At 39.7% G+C, this 25,094-nt stretch overlaps 1 protein-coding gene across 2 annotated transcripts in view; it reads right to left on the reverse strand.

Moving 5' to 3' along the window:
* The window catches only part of CTNND2 (catenin delta 2), a 1,201,869-nt gene that overhangs the window by 476,759 nt on the left and 700,016 nt on the right, over positions 1–25,094 (reverse strand). For both annotated transcript variants that reach the window (XM_049861022.1, XM_049861014.1), the window contains exon 9: positions 18,044–18,299. In XM_049861022.1, the coding sequence (XP_049716979.1) occupies positions 18,044–18,299 (256 nt within the window). The remainder of the gene's footprint in view (positions 1–18,043; positions 18,300–25,094) is intronic.

Genomic DNA, 25,094 nt, shown 5'->3' on the forward strand with positions numbered 1-25,094 from the left:
TGGTATGTACATTCCTCTGTTTGGGTTCATGTGTATGTGTATATGTGTATGTATGTACACATACATGTGTGTATATGCATGTGTGTGTGCTCCTAACACAGTAATTGTGTTCCTAATGGCCACTTTTAATATATTAGCATTACCGTCTCTTATTTTCAAGCTGATTTATGATAAATTTAAATCTGTTAATGTTTCAGTAATTTTCAAAACCAAGGGCAGCAAGTAATATTGTAGGCTCCCCTGCAGAAACATTTCAGTTAATCTAAAAAAGCCTTGATTTATCTTCTTCTTTAATGTCAGAAGCACTTTTGCTGCAGTATAGATGTTAATTGCTACTTATCTTAATGAGCTCTTTTCTAATACAAAATAGCCTGGCTTGAACTACTGCAGACTTCTTTGCAAAGAAGAGATATAAAATGGGAGCCTTGTTAGTTCCTGGGAGAAATGGGATGCTTTCCTTTCTGTCCAGCTTTCTTCGTGCTGGTTGAAATCTTTTTGATTTAGGGGCACTGAGGTATAAGCTACTGTCTTCCTCCTCAGTGTGAGGGGAAACTGACCCTAGTCAAATTCATGAAACAGAACTTTTACTCAGAAAATTAAAAAAAAAACAACAAAACACAGAAGGGCCGCCTCAGGTCACTAATGTACAAATGTGCAGTATAATCAGTGATGGGGGAGCAATTTTTAAAGTAAAAATGTAGCAGAGAATTTTCATTTAAAGTTTGTTTTTAAATTTATGCAATTACCCATTATATTATTACTTATTTCACAGTCTTATGGAATGAAAAACCTGTGTTGTAAATCCTACTATACCTGTGGTTATAATCCCACCTATGAAAGGTTTGGTTACGCTGATGAAGCAGTGTAAGTATAGGCGGTATTTTAGGTCAATCGCTTTTGAGACATGAAAGAGTAGATTAAGCAAGCACCAAAAAAGCAGAGATGGGGGAAGACAGACGCCGTGCCACACAGAGACCAACAAGGAGCCAAGACACAAGACACAGAAGCTGAAAAGAGCCAAGGACATTCCCTCAGAGCGAACGGAAAGTTTTTCCCTAGAGCTGGAGCCCTGAATTTGGACTTCCAGCCGCCTAAACAGTGAGAAAATAAATTTCTGTTTTTAAAGCTTCTCATGGAGCCTTGGTGGCACAGTGGCTCAGAACTCAGCTGCTAACCAAAAGGTCGGCAGCTAAAATCCACCAGCTGGTCCTTGGAAACTCTATGGCACAGTTCTACTCTGTCCTTTAGGGTTGCTAGGAGCCGGAATCGACTCGCCGCTAAGGGGTAAAGCTAACCCACTTGTACTGTTTCTATTACAGCAGCACTAGATAACTGAGACACATAGCTAAAAACTCCTGCCTCATCTCCACTATCCAAAAAGTTTCCAGTGCACAGAACAGTGCCTGGCTATTGCTACTCAATAATGTTTGCTGAATTAGGAAGGAAGGATGGAATGCAGGAAGGAAAAAAGGGAGAAACTTGCCAATGATCACCATAAGGCACAATTTCTCCAATAATGTTAATAACCATTTTTATCCTATGAAATCATACCGTGCCATCTAAATTAAAAAGCTACTTCACATTATTTTCACTGAGTCTTATAGTTAATATAGCATTGTAATATGTTGTTCACCTTTTACCATGAATAAATATGGGCAGAAGATTAAAGAAGTCTCTTAAGGTAGCATAGTTAGGAAGAAATACATGGGAAAGAACACTGCATATGTTCTCTTTAAAGGTGGGCTTCAAAGCTTCCTACAAAGTGGCTGACCATGCCTTTGAAAGAAGTCCTGCTCAGTATTCCTGGGGTCACTTCCATTTACTCTGTCCCCTGTGGCTCCCTTCTGCCGCTCCTCTGTATGGCCTGGATTTCTACCTATAAAAGTGATGGCTGACCAGCCCTCAACTGGCTTTTTTTCTTTTTGGCAAGAAAAGAATAAGGGAGTGTCTTAGTTACCTAGTTCTTCTGTTACACAAATACCACAAGTGGGTGGCTTTAAAGAAGAGAAATTTATTTTCTCACAGTTCTGCAGTTTAAAAGCCTCAGCTGCGTCAATTCCTCCCTTTATGTAGCCCTGGGTGGCCCTTGGGTCCTTAATCCTCATCTGGCTTCTGTATTGCCCAGTATGTGTGGCAGTGTCTAATGGGTTCTTTTAATAACTCAGAAGTGATTAGACTTAGAGCCCAATCTACACATCTATGATCTAATTAATTAACATAACAAAGAAAATCCTATATCCAAACAGGATTGCATCCACAGGTATAAAAAAAGAAAACCAAACCCCCGACATCGAGTCTATTGAGACTTACAACGATGCCATAGGTATTAGGGGTTGGGATTACAACATAATTCAGTCCCTAAGAGGGAGATCCACAGGACTTCGGAAGGAACTGTTGATAATACTGGTGAGATGACAACTCAGTGGTCGAAAGGAATAATCACCACTGTTTCTTTGCGCAGGAATTGAAGACAAGGAGCAGTGGGGACAGCCTGTCTCTGCTCTACCTTATCTAGCGTCTAAGCTGGAATGCCTGAAGCCTTAGTCTTGACTGGTGCTGGAAGAACTGCTACAAAGCTGGCTCGCTCACAGCACTGGCAAGTTGGTTCCTCACCATGCGGCTTCTCTGTGGGGCTGCTGAAGTGTCCTTAGGACGCTGAACTGGCTTCCCTCAGAGTGAATGAGCCCATAAAACAAGGGGAAGAGGGGCTGCAACATCTCCAATGGTCTCAGAAGCCACCTGTCACTTCTGCAGTATTCTACGGGTTACATGAGTGGGGACTATACAAAGATGTGAGCACCAGGGGACAAGAGGCCAGTGGGGACCATCCTGAAGTCTGGATATCTCAAACCACAGGACTCTACATCCTGTGAGTATGATATATATGTATATATATATTAAATGATGATGATTTGGAACGGTATTGCTGCTTTGAAGAACTTCAAAATATTCAAAAGAAATGTTATAATTCTAGTCTATTTACTCAGCAAATACATTCAAAACAGTACACAGAGGCAAAGTAAAAAAGGCCAACATTTCCTTTTCGAACTCATCAGGACATGTACGAATAAAAAAGGCTAATTTTATGTTACCAAGACTAAAACCAAACCCATTGCCATCAAGTCTGTTCCAACTCATAGCGACCCTAAAGAACAGCATAGAACAAACTCCACAGGGTTTCTAAAGCTATAAATATTTACAGAAGCAGACTGCCATATCTTATACTCGTGGAGCGGCTGGTGGATTCGAACTACTGACATTTTGGTTAGCAGCTGAGTGCTTAACTACTGAGCCGCCAGGGCTCCTTAATTCTACTTTAAAACAAAAAAGAACAAATCCACTGCCCTCGAGTCGACTCCAACTCGCAGGAACCCTACAGAGCTGAGTAGAACAGCTTCATAGGGTTTCCAAGGCTGTAAACCTTCCCAAGATGGCCACATCTTTCTCTCACAGAGTGACTGGTGGGTTCCAACCACCAACCTCTGGTTAGCAACTGAGTGCTTTAACCCCTGTGCCACCAGGGCTCCCCGCTAATTCTACATTACTCGCAATACCAAGCATTCAGAGAGGCAGTCACTGCCTCATTACAGCTTTCTAAGTAGTTTCAAAGCATTCCTCTGCAAATCAACTTTGATCTGTGTGTGTGTGGTTTTTTTTCATAAGGCCTCTCGGATTCAATCAGAAGGACTGTCCTATATTCTGAGGTTATTTCATGTCTGCTTTTACTTTGTATTAAAAGTGATTGGAGGTTCAAGAAAGTCTGGCCACCCTATGCTGGCACCACACATTTCTTGTGAAATGTAACTAGTGTTTAAATTCCGAAAACATTGGAAACCACTGCGCTACATTTCAAAATCAGGGGGACTGCCCCAGGGTCATGTTTTAGCACTCTTCAGGACACAGCAGCAGAGGGCAACTGAGGCCCTCCCTGCAGGGGCTTCGCTGCCAATGGCACAGTTATCCAACACAGTCCACGCTTTCTGAGCGTGCGGGCCCATCCGCATGGAGGCCTCCAAACTGGTGCCCCGTGAACATGCTCTAGTATGAAATTGCAAAAACTAGACAATTCAAAGAACAAAGCAGTTATTGGAATGTCCCCAGAAAAGGGAGTAAAGAAATGAAAAACTGAGGGTGCGTGTTTTATCTCACACTTGGATGCATTTTGGAGCCCTAGTGGTGCAGTGGTTAAGAGCCTGGCTGCTAACCAAAAGGTCGGCAGTTTGAATCCACCAGCCGCTCGTTGGAAACACATGGGCCATTCTACTCTGTCCTATACAGTCGCTAAGAGTCGGAATCAACTCGACAGCAACAGGTTTGGTTTGGTTTTTGATGCATTTTAGTACATAAAGCATTCCGGATGTGTAGGAAGACTGCCCATTGAATTTCCCACTAGAAATTCTCCTCATTCTTCCTCTTCCTCCTCTTTCTCTTCTTCATTCTCCTCCTACTCCTTCTTCTCTTTCCAGTAGAATTCAGTAAACGCTAGATCACACTTGTTTTGGCAACTCAGGGTAGCTGAACATGATCTTCAGTAGGTAAAAGAACTTAAGTTAATAGGCTTGTCACACTGTTCTGTGTCATGAGCAATGGAATTTCTGTTCAAAGGATTTTTTTATTATAAAATGCTAATGCTCTCTCTTTAGATGTCGCACCTCCAAATTAATGACCACCATTAGCTGCAAAACATCTCAAGAAGCAATGGAAATTAATGTTCATTAGTTACAAATTGACCATCAACTACCACCTACCTTTAAGACAACAAAAATTTCAAGAGCTCCGTTTTCATCAACAATTAAAACGTTCAAAGTCAGACGATGAAGAAAAGTGACTTCTGACATTGAGCCAAATATCGAAGCTGGTTTACACATGTAATGACCAGAGAGGATTTCAGATTATGGCTTGTGGTGGGATACACAAGGAGGGCTGTCAGGATGGATTGACATATGCTGAAAATGAAATCGGTTTCCCATGGATACGGTGGCATAAGTTGAAAAATAAAGGAAGTCCTTTTAATTAGGAACTGACCAAGTTTTGTGAGAGGCACAGACCACTTTGAACAGCATGTGATTTCAAATCGTTGAGTATACCTATGTGGATGCCAATCAAATACATAACCAACCAACCAACGAACCAGAAATGTGCTTTTCCATACCCTCATAGATACTATGCCTGATTCATAGTTGTGGAAGGGAAAGAAGTTAGTATCTGTCTGATTTTATGAGTTTTTTTTTTTTTTTTACAATTTTACAAATGTTTCATTTGTAATATCCTATCAGAACAGATTTCAAGAATGCAAAATGTTCACCATGCCTTTAAAAACAGTAAAAAAGGCAGTCTGATAAAACAGATAAATGGATAAATATTCGAGAAAGAAAATAAATATCTTGTTATTGTGTGTCTTTTGTCACACTGATAACTATGTAGTTATGCAAGTTTTGTACCCCCACATGTCTGTCGGTTTGTCATACTGTGGGGGCTTGTGTGTTCCTGTGATGCTGGAAGCTAAGCCACCAGTATTTACACACCAGCAGGGTCACCCATGGACAACAGGTTTCAGCTGAACTTCCAGATGAAGACAGACTAGGAAGAAAAACCTGGCAGTCTACTTCTGAAAAGTATTAGCCAGTGAAAACCTTATGAATAGCAGCGGAACATTGTCTGATATAGTGCTGGAAGATGAAACCCCCAGGTTGGAAGGCACTCAAAAGATGACTGGAGAAGAGCTGCCTCCTCAAAGTAGAGTTGACTTTAATGATGTGGATGGAGTAAAGCTTTCGGGACCTTCATTTGCTGATGTGGCATGACTCAGAATGAGAAGAAACAGCTGCAAACATCCATTAATGATTGGAACCTGGAATGTACGAAGTATGAAACTAGGAAAATCAGAAACTGTCAAAAATGAAATGGAACGCATAAACATTGATATCCTAGGCATTAGTGAACTGAAATGGACTGCTACTGGCCATTTTGAATCGGACAATCATATAGTCTACTATGCTGGGAATGACAACTTGAAGAGGAATGGTGTTGCATTCATCGTCAAAAAGAACATTTCAAGATCTATCCTGAAGTACAATGCTGTCAGTGATAGGATAGTATCCATACGCCTACAAGGAAGACCAGTTAATATGACTAATATTCAAATTTATGCACCAACCACTAGGGCCAAAGATGAAGAAATAGAAGATTTTTATCAGCTGTTGCAGTCTGAAATTGATTGAACATGCAATCAAGATGCATTGATAATTACTGGTGATTTTAATGTGAAAGTTGGAAACAAAGAAGGATCGGTAGTTGGAAAATATGACCTTGCTGACAGAAACAATGCCGGAGATCAAATGATAGAATTTTGCAAGACCAACGACTTCTTCATTGCAAATACCTTCTTTCACCAATGTAAATGGTGACTATACACATGGCCCTTGCCAGATGGAACACACAGAAATCAAATTGACTACCTCTGTGGAAAGAGATGATGGAAAAGCTCTATATCATCAGTCAGAATAAGGCCAGGGGCCGACTGTGGAACAGACCATCGATTGCTCATACGCAAGTTCAAGCTGAAACTGAAGAAAACCAGAGCAAGTCCACGAGGGCCAAAATATGACCTTGAGTATATCCCACCTGAATCTAGAGACCATCTCAAGAATAGATTTGATGCATTGAACACTGGTGACTGAAGACCAAACGAGCTGTGTAATGACATCAAGGATATCACCCATGAAGAAAGCAAGAGGTCATTGAAAAGACAGGAAAGAAAGAAAAGACCAAGATGGATGTTGGAGGAGACTCTGAAACTTGCTTTCGAACGTCGAGCAGCTAAAGCAAAAGGAAGAATTGATGAAGTAAAAGAACTGAAAAGAAGATTTCAAAGGGCCTCTTGAGAAGACAAAGTATTTTATAATGACATGTGCAAAGAGCTGGAAATGGAAAACCAAAAGGGTTGAATACGCTTGGTGTTTCTCAAGCTGAAAGAACTGAAGAAAAATTTAAGCCTCAAGTTGCAATAGTGAAGGATTCTATGGGGAAAATACTAAACGATGCACGAAGCATCAAAACTAAAAAGAATTAGTCGACTTTCAACCATTTCAAGAGGTAGCATATGATCAGGAACCGATGGTACTGAAGGAAGAAGTCCAAGCTGCTCTGAAGGCATTGGCGAAAAACAAGGCTCCAGGAATTGATGGAGTATTAACTGAGGTGTTTCAACAAACAGATGCAGCACTGGAGGTGCTCACTCGTCTGTGCCAAGAAATATGGAAGACAGCTTCCTGGCCAACTGACTGACAGAGATCCATATTTACCAAGAAAGATGATCCAACTGAATGTGGAAATTATAGAACAATATCATTAATATCACATGCAAGCAAAATTTTGCTGAAGATCATTCAAAAACAGCTGCAGCAGTGTATCGACAGGGAACTGCCAGAAATTCAGGCAGGTTTCAGAAGAGGACATGGAACCAGGGATATCATTGCTGATGTCAGATGGGCCCTGGCTGAAAGCAGAGAACACCAGAAGGATGTTTACCCGTGTTTTATTGACTATGCAAAGGCATTCGACTGTGTGGATCATAACAAACTATGGGTAACACTGCGAAGAATGGGAATTCCAGAACACTTAATTGTGCTCATGAGGAACCTTTACATAGATCAAGAGGCAGTTGTTCGGACAGAACAAGGGGCTACCAATTGGTTTAAAGTTAGGAAAGGTGTACGTCAGGGTTGTATTCTTTCACCATACCTATTTAATCTGTATGCTGAACAAATAATCTGAGAAGCTGGACTATATGAAGAAGAATGGGGCATCAGGATTGGAGGGAGACTCATTAACAACCTGCGTTATGCAGATGACACAACCTTGCTTGCTGAAAGTGAAGAGGACTTGAAGCACTTACTAATGAAGATCAAAGACCACAGCCTTTAGTATGGATTGAACCTCAACGTAAAGAAAACAAAACTCCTCATAACTGGACAAATGAATAACATCATGATAAACAGAGAAAAGATTGAAGGTGTCAAGGATTTCATTTTGCTTGGATCCACAATCAACAGCCATGGAAGCAGCCGTCAAGAAATCAACAGATGCATTGCATTAGGTAAATCTAACGCAAAGGACCTCATTATAGTGTTGAAGAACAAAGATGTCACCTTGAAGACTAAGATGCACCTGACCCAAGCCATGGTGTTTTCAATCGCATCATATGCATGTGAAAGCTGGACAATGAATAAGGAAGACTGAAGAAGAACTGACGCCTTCGAATTGTGGTGTTGGTGAAGGATATTGAATATACCATGGACTGCCAGAGAACAAATAAATCTGTCTTGAAAGAATGTTCCTTAGAAGCAAGGATGGCGAGACTGAGCCTTACATACTTTGGACATGTTGTCAGGAGGGATCAGTCTCTGGAGAAGGACATCATGCTTGGGAAAGTACAGAGTCAGCGAAAAAGGGGAAGACCCTCAACGAGGTGGACTGACACAGTGGCTGCAACAATGAGCTCAAGCATAATAACGATTGTGAGGATGGCGCAGGACCGGGCAGTGCTTCGTTCTGTTGTGCATAGGGTCACTATGAGTCAGAACCGATTCGGTGGCAGCTAACAATAACAACCACCACAAGTTTTGTAGGTCTTTGGATACATGTGTGCAGAGGCAATAAACAGATGGAGATGGATGGATGGATGGATGGGTGGGTGGGTGGGTGGGTGGGTGGATGGATGGATGGATGGATGGATGGATGGATGGATGGATGGATGATGGAAGGGTGGTTGGGTGGGTAGGTGGATGCGTGGATAGATGGATGGATATAGAAGTGACCCACTACTTTTGACAGTCATCATACAAATGCATCACTGCATTTAACAAAATGCTACTTTTCTTAGTAAAATAATGTCTAGGATTGTCCTTATTACCCTTGAAGAAGAGAGCCCTTGTGGAATGTTTCAACAAATCAGCCAACTCTGTCACCCTGAATTTCATCTTTTTGGGTTCTCTTTCCCTGGTGAGAACTCTCACTTGTGGGAACCAACATCATCATGAGCTATGGAATTTGAGTTCAAAATATGTTTTCTTACTATAAAATGCTAACTCTGTAGATGTCAGTGCCTCCAAATTAATGAGCACTATGAGCTTTTTTGTGGAGCAGTGGTTAAGAGCTACAGCTGTTAACCAAGAGGTGAGCAGTTCAAATCCACCAGCTGCTCCTTGGAAATCCTGCGGGCAATAGTACTGTCCTATAGGGTCGTCATGAATTGGAATTGACCAACAGCAACAGGTTTGCTTTTTATGGTTTATGAGCTGTTTAATAATCTCACTAAAAATGGATCCACAAATCTTCCTTTCATTTATTTTGAAGCTGGACCTCTCAAAATCACTTCCCAGAACTCTAAAAGGTATCAAGTGGGTGAGAATGGCTGCAGAACTTGAAGAATATAATCAATGTCACTAAATTGTACATGCAGACACTACTGAATTGGTGAATGTTTTGCTGTGTATATTCCCAACAACAACAAAATAAATAAATAAATAAGCATCAAGTGGCAAGTAAGCGGGAGTACATGGAATTTAAATAACTACAGCATTTAGATTTTTGAGTTTCCTGTCTGGATTTGCAGGTCTCTAACTCTCCATGAGAATCCAGGGAAAGATGGTCCGTTCATTTTTATTCTTTAGTTCCCAGCTTTTTTCCAAGGGGCACCATTTTAATATTCATACTCTGTGTGCTTAAACATTCTGATCATTCCTTTCACAATGAAGACGAAGAGAGAGATTTGCTTTCCTCACCTACAAAGTCTCCTCCTTTCCATCTTCAGTGTCCTGCCTTAGAGATTTTCTTTATCCCTCAATGACTGGGGCAAGGAACGACTTCACCTGTAAGGTCCCACTCTCTTTCCATTATGAGGATGTCTAAATCCAGTTTAACGCTAACTGTCCTAGTTATCCAGTGCCACCACAACAGAAATACCACAAGTGGATGGCTTCAGCAAAGAGAAGCCCATTCTCTCACAGTCCAGTAGGCCAGAAATCCAAACCCAAGGCGCCAACTCCAGGGTAACTGTGTGTGTTAGGGACAATGAACAATACTGAGGAGAGGGACATATAGTGGATTTCTGCTCCTATGTGTTGGCTCAAGCAAGCTTGGATGTGGCTTTTTCCCCCAAATATTGTAGGAAAGTCCAGAATGAATGTAGCCCACTTCAGAGAGCTTGGGCTTGGATGTGTCTGACTTCTCTTTATACTCAGAGGCTTGGCTAGTGGATGGGAGCCCCTATGGTCAGCTCTTGAGACAGGTATGAGCTACCTTCTAAACTTGGGGTGGAAACCCTTGTGGTGCAGTGGTTAAGAGTTATGTCTGCTAACCAGAAGGTCAGCAGTTCAAATCCAAGAGGCACTCCCTGGAAAGCCTATGGGGCAATTCTACTCTGTCCTTTAGGATTGCTGAGTTGGAATTGACTTGACACCAACAAGTTATTTTTTTAAACTTGGGGTAGTGTCCATTTTACCAAAAGTGTTTGAACTGAGGGGAAAGGAGTGGTTATTCCCTAGAGAAAAGTCTATAAACCAGGGAAAAACAAAACAAAGATCTTCACCATTGCAACAGATGGAGTACCTGCTAACGGCCAATTAACAAATTAGTACTCTGGGTATAGTTACTCATCATTCATGACTGCCTACTTTTGATCATTCTTACCTATAATGTCACGGAGGTCCCTATGCCAGAATCTACTTTAGTATAAACGATGTGAGTGTATAGTATTAGAAATGCGTCCGGATTTTAGAAATGCAACTGTTTCCTCATTCAAGTGATTTTAAAGATAGGAGGCAAATATGAATATCTCAGGTTGTGGGAAAATCAATACTGGCACAGTATCGTATGAACGTTACTTTAAACTGATGAAAGGACTCCTGAAACGTAGGCTTTTGTAAAACAAACCAAAATCTTTCTGCAGTGAAGCCCTCCATATCTATCTTTCAGTTCACTTTCTTGGGTGTGAGGACTGGCCCTCCAGTTAGCCTCCTCCCTGTTCCCCACTGACCCACGCTCTGGCCTCACTGGATCCCCTCCCACTGCTTGCCTCCCAACAGGGCAACCTCCGGGGTCTGCTGCTGGGGCTCTTTTTGTCTTTTCAACACTCATTCTAACAGATCCCAGCCTCGATGCCTTCCCCCATGTCTTCCATGCCTCTGACGCCCACATGCCCTTCTCAGCAGAAATGTCTGTGCTCAGGTGCTCCTGGTGGCAGCAGTAATGGGCGCCCCAGCAGTGGTGGTAACTGCAGCTAACAACGACCCCTCCCCTATGCCTGGCACCCCCTGAGGACCTTATGCTATTAACATAATTCATCTTCACAACAATTTTATGAAGAATGTACATTAGTTCTAGTTTATGAACACAGACACTGTTGTTGCTAGGTGCGGTAGAGCCAATTTTTGACTTATAGTGATCCCATGTGACAGAGTAGAACCGGCCCATAGGATTTCCTAGGCTGTAATCTTTACAGGAGCAGATCATCAGGCCTTTCTCCCACCGAGCCGTGAGTTTGAACCTCCAATCTTTCTGTTAGCAGCTGAGCACTTAACCGTTGTACCACCAGGGTTCTTTTCATGGACACTGAGGGCCTTTAAAATTCTTTGCAAGTGACATGGAGCATTGAATTACAGCAATTATGCTGGATAACAAAATTGGGACCAATTTTGTAGCATCATATAATAATAGAAATAATAGAATTGCCCACCAAAAAGTGAATGTAAAGTTCCTCATTTATGACAAAAAGAAAATATATAATTCAAGATAAAGATTATTTACTCACAGCTTTGCAGAAGCCACATGTGAAAAGACTCGGCAGAGTAAATATTGGTATCAATACTCACAGAGTTAGAAATTTAGGATTAGAAGTCAGATCGATTTGGTTCATTTTCTAGTTCTTTGAGTCTCAGTTTCCGCGCATGTAAAATAACCCGTTGCTGTCGAGTCGATTCTGACTCGTAGTGACTCTACAGGGCAGAGTAGAACCATCCCATGGTATTTCCAAGGGGCAACTGGTGGATTCAAACTGCTGACCTTTTAGTTAGCAGCTGAGCTCTTAACTGCACCACCAGGGCTCCCATATGTAAAACTGGCATTATAAAAATGTCATGTCATAGGAATTTGAAAAGGTTTAAATAATAAATATGAAAAGCTTAACACTGAGTATGGAACATATTAATTAATCTTATTTACCAGCGCTATCATCACCACCATCAACTTTGTTCTCATTTCACTATCAAGAAAATCTACTAGGAACCCAGGTAATGCTTGTTTTTCATTTCTGCACTTGCTGACAACATGTAAAAGGGGATTAGGAGAGAAACTGACCACCGCAGGGCTTCCAGAGGAGGGCACGGAGAAATGTCAGCTCAGAGAACCAGGTCAGCTAGCATGGGTAACAGGGCCCTGGCATTGGTGAGAAGTATAATAACTACCTTCAAAGGCTATCTTTGCAGAAGGGATAGGCTTATTCTTATGTGATCTCAAACATCAGAAACAAAGTCAGGGAATGAACTTACAAGGGATACAGATTTCATAGCAATACAGATGATTTTATAAGGTGGAACGTTTCAGGAAATAGTGAGTGGCCTGTTGCTAGAGGCACTCAGTAAGAGACCTCTGTTGGGCTTGCGATTAGTCTAACTAAATAAGTGACCTCCAAGTGCTCTTTGAATTGAGTGTCTTTAAGTTGGGAATTCAGGCATTTTCCCCTCTGACATTGCCATGATTAAATAAACGCTTATTCAGCATTTGAAGTTACAAGCAAACTCCTTAGGGATTTCTCACCCAAGAGAACTGACTATGAAGAATAACCTTCACAATTTTATTGCAAACCCTTCAGCCACATTACTGAAGTAAATTAAGTAACTAAGTTTCAAACTTTAAGATTGAAAAAAATATGTTTCAAATCTTTAACTTCTGAAAAGCATTTTGTAGTATATCCGAGCAGTCAACTGACTGTATGCTATATGTGTATATTTGGTGGGCAGGTAAACAAAGAAAAACAGCTTTTGGAACATGTTCTTTACCTAGATTTACCTGATGAGAAGATGTTTATAAGCAATTTTATTTAAAAATGTCTAATATTGTACCTGACCCAAGCCATGGTATTTTCAATCACTTCATATGCACGTGACAGCTGGACAACGAATAAGGAAGACAGAAGAAGAATTGATGCCTTTAAATTATGGTGTTGGCGAAGAACACTGAATACGCCATGGACTGTCAGAAGAACACACAACTCTGTCCTGGAAGAATTACAGCCAGAATGCTCCTTAGATGCAAGGGTGGCAAGACTTCTTCTTACGTACTTTGGACATGTTATCATGAAGAATCAGTCCCTGGAGAAGGACATCATGCTTGGCCAAGTAAAGAGTCCGTAAAAAAGAGGAAGACCCTCAATGAGATGGACTGACACAGTGGGTGCAATGATGGGCTCAAATGTAGCAATGATTGTGAGGATGGCACAAGGCTGGGCCATGTTTCATTGTGTTGTACATAGGGTCGCTACGTGTTGCTGCACCTAACAACGACAACGTTATAACATCCAATAATAAACAACATTATAACATCCGATAATTTCTAATAATATCTCATAGCATCAAATATAATGTAGCAGAAAGTATAAGATGATTCCTTAAAGCTTGTTTTTATATTATCAGTGAAATATTATACCTTAAAACAAAACAACTACACAGAGTACAAGTGTGATAGAGCCAACTTAAAAAGCTGCTGCCAATTTGAATCCTGAGATCAGCACCTTAAACAGTAAATTCTGAAGTAAATCTGTTTCTTCATCAAAAAAAAAAAGCTCCATTGAGTGAATTTCTGTTAGGTTGAATAACAAAGAAAGGTAGAGTTTTATTGTAAATAATTACTGTTTTAACATGACTGAAAAATTGCTTTTTAGATAATGTGTATCAGGGATTTTCAACATCTTATATGAAGCTAATCAAATGTAATTAAAGGTACTATTATTGCTACAACTTACACATTAAATTATGTCAGTAAATGTCTTAGCCACCACTTTTCTAGTTTTGTAGACAAGAACATTTATAGTGTGTTTAGTACATCTGGATAGATTGGTTCTAGTTCTTTCATCAATCAGATTTTGAAAATTAAGAATTACTCCCAACGTAACTGACACTTCTTTCATATAACTGAATTTCAAGGTTTATATTTTACGCATATGGTAAAAATCAACTGTATACAGAGCTCAGTTTTGGGTGTGGCACCCAGAAATGTATTATCCATGTCAACAATCCTGAAAAGATGCACATTTCATGGAAGATTTTAATATATACATTAAAAATAAAAAGTTTCTAGCAAATAGCTTTCTAAAATAAAATTTATATATAGTGCCTAAAAGCCCATTTTCCTTGTGATTGTTGACCTTAAAAGGAGGAAACTGGATTTTACCATTCGGATAAAAGGTTCACGTACCTTTTTTGCTAGAGTGCATCTTGGGGACAGTTTTGAGCAAAGGTGTTGGAAAGGTAGAAATACCAAATTTTTGCCAAGATCCGTATGACTGAGTCAGGCACCAATAAGAAAATGCCAAGCCCTGGTGGTGCAATGGTTATGTGCTCGGCTGCTAGCCAGAAGGTCAGTGGTTCAAATCCACCAGCTGCTGCACAAAAGATCCAGTGATCTACTCCCATAGTTGGTGTTGTATGTGCCATCAAGTCGATTCTAACTCATAGTGACCCCGTAAGACAGAGCTGGCTGCTCTATAGGGCTTCTCAGGCTGTAATCTTTTTGGGAGCAGATCACCAGTTCTTTAATCCTGCGGAGCCACTGGTGGGTTTGAACCACCAACATTTTGGTTACCAGCTGAGTGTTGAACGATTAAGCCACCAGAGCACCTTCCCATAAAGATTAACCTAGGAAACCCTATGGGGCAGTTCTACTCCGTCCTATAGAGTCACTATGTGTCAAAATTGATTTGACAGCATACAATAGCAACCACCACCTATGGCTTAGACTGATTCAACATGATTTAGAATTCTTATTTTAATATGCAGTATTTCCTCAAAAACTCCCAATGGGATAATATTAAAAACCCTTTAACAGAGAAAAGATACTCGTCATTAATAAGATGAACATGGTAGAAACCCTGGTGGCCTAGTGGTTAAGTGCTACGGCTGTTAAGGTAGATATTAGAAAAGAAAAAAGAAAATTAAAAATAAAACAAAGATCATATAGGTAGGTATTAGAAAAGAAAAAAGAAAATTAAAAAGAAAACAAAGATCATATACCCAAGACGCAATTATCAGAAATACCAGATCTACTTATAATTTACAAATAAATATAATCTGTTGTTCTTCGCAAATCCTGCACACATATAACCAGCACTACCATTCACTCATCCTCAAGAAAAAAAATCATAAAAAATGTAAATGCATTCTTTTCCTTTTTTGCAAAGTAATTAAATGTTGATATGCCAATATGTGAGGTAATGTCCTCAAAGTGTGGATTCTAATCCAACTATCAGCACTGTGATCTTCAACAAACCATTTAAATACTCCATCTTCCCTTTATTTAAGGAACTAAATACAGGATGACATCAGTTCCTTCTCACAAAGGAAGATTACATAAAAGATGTAAGTAAAAGTACTTTGAAAAATGTAATCTGCTACAAACACACATATATTTACATATTTTTATATACATGTATATACACATATATAAAATAGTGAAGAGCTACTTAATGATATGATCTAATAGCTAATGATAAATAAAACCTTTTTAATCCTCTTAATTATATGTATGAAAGTTTAAAAGAAATCTGAAGTTTAAATTACAAGTCATAATGCTAGAATAATTTTGACTCCAGGAATTAAATATGTAAGTTCTAGCAATATTCTTTTATGAAGAACCAAAATTTATTACCCCGAGGAGAATGCAAAAATGTTAAGTATTAGATTTGGGGATCACATTTTAAACTTGGGATATCTCTCAATTAAATGTGAACACTTTGGCATGTTTATCTGAATAAAACCCTCCATGAGAGGCACTGCTGCATGTTATATGCTCCATCTGTTTTATGTGATGCCAGGTTATCAGTCCCATTGAACGTTCTACCACAACGATCTAGTTCCGGTTCTAGGTCTGGTTAACTTTCAGTTTTTTTTCTAAATATCTGAGTTTAGAATGGTCATGTGATTTTGTTCAGATAAACGCAGATTAAGGCCAATGCCTAAGATTCGTGAAAAATAACCAGAACTTGTAATTCATATAGCACCGATTTGCATATAAATTTTACACACACAACCATTAGTGCTAGTATTTTTCACATTACCTTTAAAAAAGTCCCCTTTTCATTGTACCGTTTTTTATTGGTGCTTCTCTTTTTTTGGTTTATAGTAGGCACTCAATAACTCTAAGCGACATAATCCATAACTCGAAAAGGTAAGAGCTGTGACAATATACTGAAAGAAGAGAGGGCAGCTATGAAAGTGATAGCGATATAAAATGGAAAGGAGGCCCTTTAAGAAGATAAAATGCATTCAACGCACAGAATCAAGCACAGAAGGTAGGCTGTAGCTACAGAAACATCAAATTAGTTTCTTAGGAAGCCAAATTGCCCTAATCTGAAAATTTAAACCTTTCTGTTGGAGACAAACCATGTTCATTCTTGATTTAAACACACCGTGTGAAATACAAGCAACTGCCAATTCACTTACATAGATATTTTCAATGTGGGTATTTCGTAAGAGTTTACTACTATTCTACTTCAATACCTTTTCAGTAGCATGCCAAGGAAAATGTTTCTAAACAGAGAATGCTGAGGCGTTTTCTGAAGAACATTTTATCCATACTTGCCAAGAACACTTAAGGATTTGGGGCCGATTTCATGGCCAAGACGGTAGAGACAGCTATTGAGATTGAAAACCTGGATCACCTGAGTGCGGTACAGTATAAATACACTTATTTCCAGTAGTTAAAAGTGAGCCTTTGTTATGATTCACTTTTACAATGGCGGTTATACTAAATATAAAACTTAACACAGACCCTCCAAGCAGGTCTGAACTGTGCTAAAGAAGCTATCTCAAAGAGCCATAAAACGATCCCATTCTGCTTTTTATATGCTTGCTGGATTTCATTTTGCAGAAGAAGCTATACAAGCCGTTCCACAGAGTACATGCTCACTCGTGTGCTGTCCTCAAGATGAATTTTAAGTATACCTCCAGAGTCAAACCACAGGCCCTGCCTGTCACAAACAGAAAAAAAAAATAAAATAAAACTAGGAATCTGACATCTCCATCGTGTTCACAGATGCAGATATATATTCATGGGGCTCTATCAGCATAAATCCAATGGCTATGAATAAAACATCCCTTAACTTCACAGAATTCAACTCCAGCTTCACAAGCAGTGCGTCCCTAAATCCCTTAACCCTGCTAAAAATGAAAGCACAAAAGAAACACACCTCAATAATAAGCACTTTCTTGACTACATTGTGTTCCGGTTTTTGTCAACCCCCAAGCAGCTGCTTCCTAATATTTATTCCCAGACCTACAGAAACGAAGGCAACATGGATTTTCTTCAGTGACTAGTATAAGCTGGTAGGTGAGCCGCTTTATACCCTGATATGGAGAAACATACGTGGCACCAACCATGCCTCTCCCGAGACAATAAGATACCTACCCCTTAATAGTTCGAAGTCAAACACATGTAGCCACTTCAAAGATGGACCATTCCCCCTCTTCAGTTTCCACTGCATGAGAGACAGCTGTTTGAGATCTTATCAAAGAGCGAAAATCTCAAACACCTGCAGGTCTTCTCATGGAAAAAACATCTTTATTATTTGCTACTGAACCAGAGAAGGTAGGAGGGACTCATGGTAAATACTCATATCCCAAACCAAACAACAGATCGTAAAACCCAAGCTAAGTCAACCCTTGAACAGTCAGCCAGTGATTGTAATAATGTAATGTAAAAACAAAACAACGTCACAACAATGCCAGCTTTAGACATCAGGCAAGGGAAAAGAAAAAAGGCCTTTACCCACCTGGGATCTTTCTGAATGCTATCAATGGACGGGGACCTGGCCAAGGTGCCTTCGGGCGGGAGGGCAGGGCCGGATTTGCTGTATGGAGACTCAACAGAAGAACAATACTGCAGCTGTCGGTAGGGGTCGGCGTAATTGGCGGCCGGGCCGGCGGCGTAGCTGGCTCTCTGGAAGGTGGCTGCGGCGGCATTCTGCTGGCCGTGCTGGCTGCCTGTGCGCTGCAAGGGGACGGAGTCGACACCGGGGGAAGATGGGGCTAGGACAGGAAAGTAGGGACAAAGTAAAAAATTGAGGACCTGCTCACAGAAACAGTTAACCAGGTCTAGGCAGGGGGAAAAATTTACACACATAAAAGAACAGGGGTTTGAAAGAATAAAAAAATAATAGTAAGTCATCTTGGAACCAAGGTACATTCAGTGCTATCCAGTAAAACAGAAATTCGCATGCTATTTCAGGAATAAACCTTGAAGATGTAGGGGATAACAAAACATCTGCTGGGAGAATATGGCTTACCAACAGCCAGTGTGTTAACCGTAATGTAACCTGCGTGCCAAGGTAAAACCCAGAAAAATTACTGTGCTTTTTTACAAAAGAAATCCAGGTGAACTGTTAGCTCTTTATTTTCAATTTGAGAAAATTCAGAAAGTGTTCAGATCAGGCTACATTAACTTTATGAAAAGGTGTACAACACATTTAGGCCTGTATTTACTTTTCCTGACAAGGAGAAGTGAGGGGTGGGGGTATGCATGGAGTGGGAGTGGGAGAGGTGGGCTCCTATTTCCATAACTAGCACTAAAACATGAAAAGCTGGGCTATTCCAAACCAAAAACCCAAACCCACGGCAGCTGAATTGATTCCGACTCATAGCAACCCTACAGGACACAGTAGGACTGTCCCACAGGGTTTCCAAGAAAGAGCAGCTCTGGTGGATTGGAATTGCAGACATTTTGATTAACAGCCTAGCTCTTAACCACTGGCTACTCCAGTCCCTGGGAAATCTCCCCAAAGATTTTTATATGCTTCTTTTTCAACTAAAGCTGTCATAGTAACAAATGTAGTGAAGGGTAGGCGTGTGGGAGAAAGCAGTGAGAATCAACCCAACCACACCACAGAACAAAGAGTGAGTGGACTGCTGTCCCAAAGGTATCTGCGTCTTTTCAATGGGTCTAAGTTATTTTCAGAAGATTTTACACCAGTTACCAAATCAGTTTGAACATTTCCCAAATGGATTTCAATTTTTTTTTTCTTCCAGGGTTCTTTTTAGTTCATTTTATGTCAGTATTTTTATCTGGGTCTCAACGTTATTTGACTTCTAGGTTTTAGTTGATTAAAAAAAAAAAAATAGACACAATGAAAATAGCATCTTTCTTATCAATAGAATGTACCTAGTTATTAACTACTCTGATTGTTATTAGCTATTGTCAGTATTAGACAGCAGGTTTACTTTTGGACTTTCTGGAACAGAGTATACACAGAGTACACCCAGAGTCCAGGTATGGCCATTATGACATGAGAGCCCTAGGTGGAACTGAGTTCCAATTACAGGTAGTCCCCAACTTACGATGTATTCAAGTTACAATAAATTGCACTCATGATTCTGGTTTTCGGGTTTTTTGTACATCTTATTGTTAATAATATGTACTACATACTATGTTGTAGTGTGTAATTTGCTGATGTTATCATTCTCAGATGTTTATATGTAATGTTTCCAACCACCAAAGACAAACGAAGATGGAATTTATAAAGTTACTGATAACAGAACCTACTTACGATGGAGTCATCAGACCAGAGCCCCGTCCTAAGTAATGGACTGCCTGTATAAATCACAGCCAACACTTCTGACCTCCTTGGTGTGTCTTTGTGGACAACGGCAGAACAAGGCTTATTTTCTACTCTCTCATATTAGGGGACAAATGCCAAATCACACACAAAATAAATTAAACCACATTGAGAAAACAACTGTTAAAAGAAGTGAAGAAAATTGTGTTGAGATGATAAGAAGTTGCAAAGTGAACCAGAAAAAGACATTCTAATACTGAGAACTGGTTTTTAAATTAATAGTTCAGCCCTTCTCCTTTCCACTGGACTTCCAATGCTCTACCTTATACTGAGAAAAAATCAGAAATGTAGGCACTGTCACACGATCAAAACTACAAAGACAGTTAAGAAAGACCTTATAAATGAAAAGTCTGTGTATTCAACAGAAGCAGTATTTTGAAATGGTGAAAGCTACCCTAATGTATTAAGTTTCAAAAAAATTTCTTTAGAGTAATAAATATTAAATGCACAGAGAATCTGTTTTATGTCTGTATGTAATTTCTTGAGGGTTTATATATATTCTCCAAAATATTACTGTTAACACATCTGAATTAAAATACACATTTAAAAACCTATAGACAATGCACTTTATATTATAATGAAAAGGGTTTAAAATTTAGGTCAGACAAAACTTGCCCTTGGAAGTATGATGCCGAGGGGTAAACAAAATTTCATTTTCTAGAAGAACTGTGATAAGCTAGCCAATGAATCAAGGGCAAAAGGAGAAAATGAATGTACCTGACATTTTTCATATAAATGCATTTTTTCCTTTACCCACTGCCACTGGTTGACTCAGACTCTTAGTGACCCTATAGGAAGAACTAGAACTGCCCCACAGGGTTTCTAAGGCTGTAATCTTTATAGGAGTAGACTGCCACATCTTTCTCCCACGGAGCAGCTGGTGCGTTCCAACCACTAACCTTTCTGTTAGCAGCTGAGCACTTTAACCACTGTGCCACTACGTCTCCTTATTTTTTCCTTCAGTGGGACCCAAATACCAACATTTAAGCTTGCTGAAAATGGTTACAAATATCAGAAAAGAAATTTCTTTCCATATAAGATTACATTATTAATATATTAAAATACAATGATTTTTCGAGGACAAAGTGTTAGAGATAAGGAGATAATGAAGAAAGCTAAATAAATATTCTTGTTAAAAAAACAATGAACAAACAACAGGTAATAGGAGAACAAGCAGACTAACCACACAAAAAATTCTCAAAAGACCTCAAATTAAGAACAACAACAAAAAAGAATATAACAAGGGAAGTTGAAGAAAAAAACTGCCAGGTAGCAGGAAAAAAAAAAAAAAATTGAATTATAAGCGCGATTGAGTCAAAAAAGTGAAAATAGAGTTGAAATTCAATTAATTATGCAAAAACAGAAAGGCAAAATCTCAGTATATGAAGAGGAGGAAAAGGTGAAGGGAAGTCGATGCACATTATCAGGCTTCTGTTTGTATCTTAGACATGTACATTTGTATTTGGCCATGTACTTCAGACGTGTTATCAGGAGGGCTCAGTCCCTGGAGAAGGACGTCATGCTTGGTAAAGTAGAGGGTCAGCAAAAAAGAGGAAGACCCTCAACGAGATGGATTGACACAGTGGCTACAACAATGGGCTCAAACATAACAAGGATTGTGAGGATGGCACAGGACCGGACAGTGTTCCTTTCTGTTGTACATGAACTGACTAGACAGCACCTAACAACAAGAACAACATTTGTATTTTACTTTGGCCTTTTTTGGGGGAATTATCGTAGAGCTTCATTGGAGCTTGGCATCCCAGTTCAGAAAAGCTGGGTCCCCATCCTAGGTTTCTGGTGTATTCTAGCCTTGGACAAGTTAACTGGGCTTTCTAAACTCTAGTGCCCTAGGCTGTAAGACGAAGAGAACAAAATGACCTATGGGATCGTCTCTTGGTTTAAATGCATGAAAAGCTTGTAATACCTGTTATGTAGAAAATGCTAAACAAATGAGCTATTATTATTATTTACCATTAACAGCAATGGCATAAAGACTATTAGAAAAGGGGATCATGTTCTCTGGATTGGGGTGGAAGGCCCTGTGACTGTGTGCCAGGCATTAAAGCACCTTCTCTGTGTTGGGTACTGTTGCATTTTATCTGTATCACCTCTGATCACCCTATGAGAGGGTAAACACATCATCCTTCTCACTTTACGGATAAGGAAACTGAGGCACAATGAGACGAAGTTACTTGCCTAAAGTCAGTGGTTCACTAATGGAGCGGGGGCTTAAGTCTCTGGCAGTTGGCTCCCAGAGTTTATGCTTATAACTACCATGGCAATGGGATGGGATTGAAAATCACAACCATTGCCATCCAACTGATTCTGACTCATAGCAACCCTACAGGACAGAGTAGAACTGCCCATAGGGTTTCCAAAGAGCAACTGGTGGATTCAAACTGCTGATCTTTTGGTTAGCAGCTAAACTCTTAACCACTGAGCCCCCCAGAAAAGGTGTACAATTACTGAATTACCTAACACAGCAGGAAATTTTAGAAAAAAATGAGAGGTCTGAAATGATGAGAAATGTCTGCTAAAAGTACAGAGATGGACTTATTAATGGGATTATCAATCCAAGTATCATTTTGGAAAAAAAAAATCAAATTGGTGTATCTACTGATTTACAATATTTCTCGTTAAGTTGAATTTACTGAGATATATAGGAAAATATACAGAAAAAAAATTATGCAGAAAATCTAACTTCATTTCTAGGAAAAGCAAAGAATGGCAATACATACAATTACCTTAGCATTACTTTCAGGTAAGATGTAAGTCTTAGTTTAATCAATAATAGCGATATACTAAGAAAAGAAAAGTTGGGCTATAAAAAGTTAAGATGGATAAACAATTTCAAGAAAAATCATATTAAATCCCAATCGCGTTTGTGGTACTTGAGGAATAGCCCTTCAGAAGGAACCAGTAAATAAACGAGCTGATGAGAATTTCAAAGTAAACTCAGAATTCAAATTGACACTACTAAATTGAATTGAGATAAAGAGTAAGCAACGCAATGAAAACAGTTAAAATACTAACATAAATGGGGGAAGAATACACTATTACACTATGTTAAAGAACAGGGTATACGTGGGATCACAGAGAAGAAAAAGGGTGAGAAGCTAATACGTCTCAAACCAACCATCAGTAATGGAATGGTTGTCTTTTTCTTTTTTTTTAAGTATGACATTAAAAAAATTACAAAATTTAGATTCAGGGTACTATTCTCCCATTTTTTACCCTCACTACTCAGACCTTTGAAGCCCTGGTGGTACAGTGGTTAAGAACTCAGCTGCTAACCAAAAGGTCAGCAGTTCAAATCCACCAGCCGTCCCTTGAAAACTTGATGGGGCAGCTCTACTCTATCCTAGAGGGTCTCTATGAGTCTGAATCGACTCAGTGGCAACAGCTTCACTTTTTTTATGTTCAGACCGTGGTGAGGCTTATTCATTATTATGGATAACTGAATAATGGTCACCCTACTAAAAGACTTTCTTTTAATGAAATTCATTTTCCTTAATTTCTGTCCAGTTATACAATGTCTCTTATTTGAGTTTCAGAGCCAAGTTGACCAGACCGTCCTCCTTGTGGGATGGCTTTATTCAACTGAACATACTCATGACAAACATTTTAAGTGGAAGGTGCTTCATCAGCTCTGTAAACACACTGCTCTCTCTTCTCATCTGCTCTGCCAACAGCCCCTTCTCCCCTCAATAAGCTCTCAGAATTCAATGAACTGTATTGCACGTCTCCTGGGGAGACTGAAAAAGTAGCCTCTTCAGCAGCTGACTTGATCCTCACCCAACACCTATGCTGCTCAGGAAACTATCTGTTTGTTTTCTGTGGAACTACTCAAATAAAGGTCTGCTCTACAAAGTAGGCGGAAGAAAGGGGGTATTCTGAGTCTTATATCTGTTTGGAAGAGTGGAAGGGACTTCATTTTTAATAATATGAAACATTCTGATTTATGAGCTGGATGGCTACGGGCATTATTTAGTGACAATGAAAAAAAGGAGAACAGAATAAAATACAAGAACCTGAGCACATAAAAAGAAACTTGGAGCGGGGGAAACATAACGTAGGGTTCAAGAAAAGGGAAGAAGAAACATTTGCTTCTGTTTGGGTATTATCTATCTTTGCTTTTATATAGATATATATATGTGTGTGCATATACATGTACATACATATGTAGAGAGAGATTTGCACAGATACATATGAAAACATCTTGCTGGCATAGGAACATCTTGCTGGCACAAATGGTTAAGTATTCTGCTAACTAATTGAGAGGTTGGTGGTTTGAATCTACCCACAGGCACCTTGGCAGAAAGGCCAGGTGACCTACTTCAGAAAAATTAGCTATTGAAAACCGTATGGAGCCTAGTTCTACTCTGACACACACAGGGATGCTATGAGTCAAAATCAACTCAATGGCAACTGGTTTTTTGGTTTTTATATAGATTAATAAACAAGAAACACATAATAGAGTAATTAAATAATGTTCCCTCTAGAAGCTTGGAAATAAGGATGGCTAAGCTGGCATGAGCTCCAAGGACATGGCCTATACACTCTTTTTTTTTTTTTTTTTGAGTAATAATGCCTTAATTTATTAAGCACTTACTGTATGTCAAACTAATTTTGCTTTAAAAAACTTTATCTCATTGAAACTGCCATTTAAGCATCATTAATCCATTTTTTTTTTTTATAACTTTTATTAAGCTTCAAGTGAACGTTTACAAATCCAATCAGTCTGTCACATATAAGTTTACATACATCTCACTCCCTACTCCCACTTGCTCTCCCCCTCTTGAGTCAGCCCTTTCAGTCTCTCCTTTCTTGACAATTTTGCCGGCTTCCCTCTCTCTCTATCCTCCCATCCCCCCTCCAGACAAGAGTTGCCAACACACTCTCAAGTGTCCACCTGATATAATTAGCTCACTCTTCATCAGCATCTCTCTCCCACCCGCTGACCAGTTCCTTTCATGTCTGATGAGTTGTCTTCGGGGATGGTTGCTGTTCTGTGCCAACAGAAGGTCTGGGGAGCATGGCCGCCGGGATTCCTCTAGTCTCAGTCAGACCATTAAGTTTGGTCTTTTTATGAGAATTTGGGGTCTGTATCCCACTGATCTCCTGCTCCCTCAGGGGTCCTCTGCTGTGCTCCCTGTCAGGGCAGTCATCGGTTGTGGCCGGGCACCAACTAGTTCTTCTGGTTTCAGGA

Source organism: Elephas maximus, chromosome 2, assembly GCF_024166365.1.
Source record: "Elephas maximus indicus isolate mEleMax1 chromosome 2, mEleMax1 primary haplotype, whole genome shotgun sequence".
NCBI lineage: Eukaryota > Metazoa > Chordata > Mammalia > Proboscidea > Elephantidae > Elephas > Elephas maximus.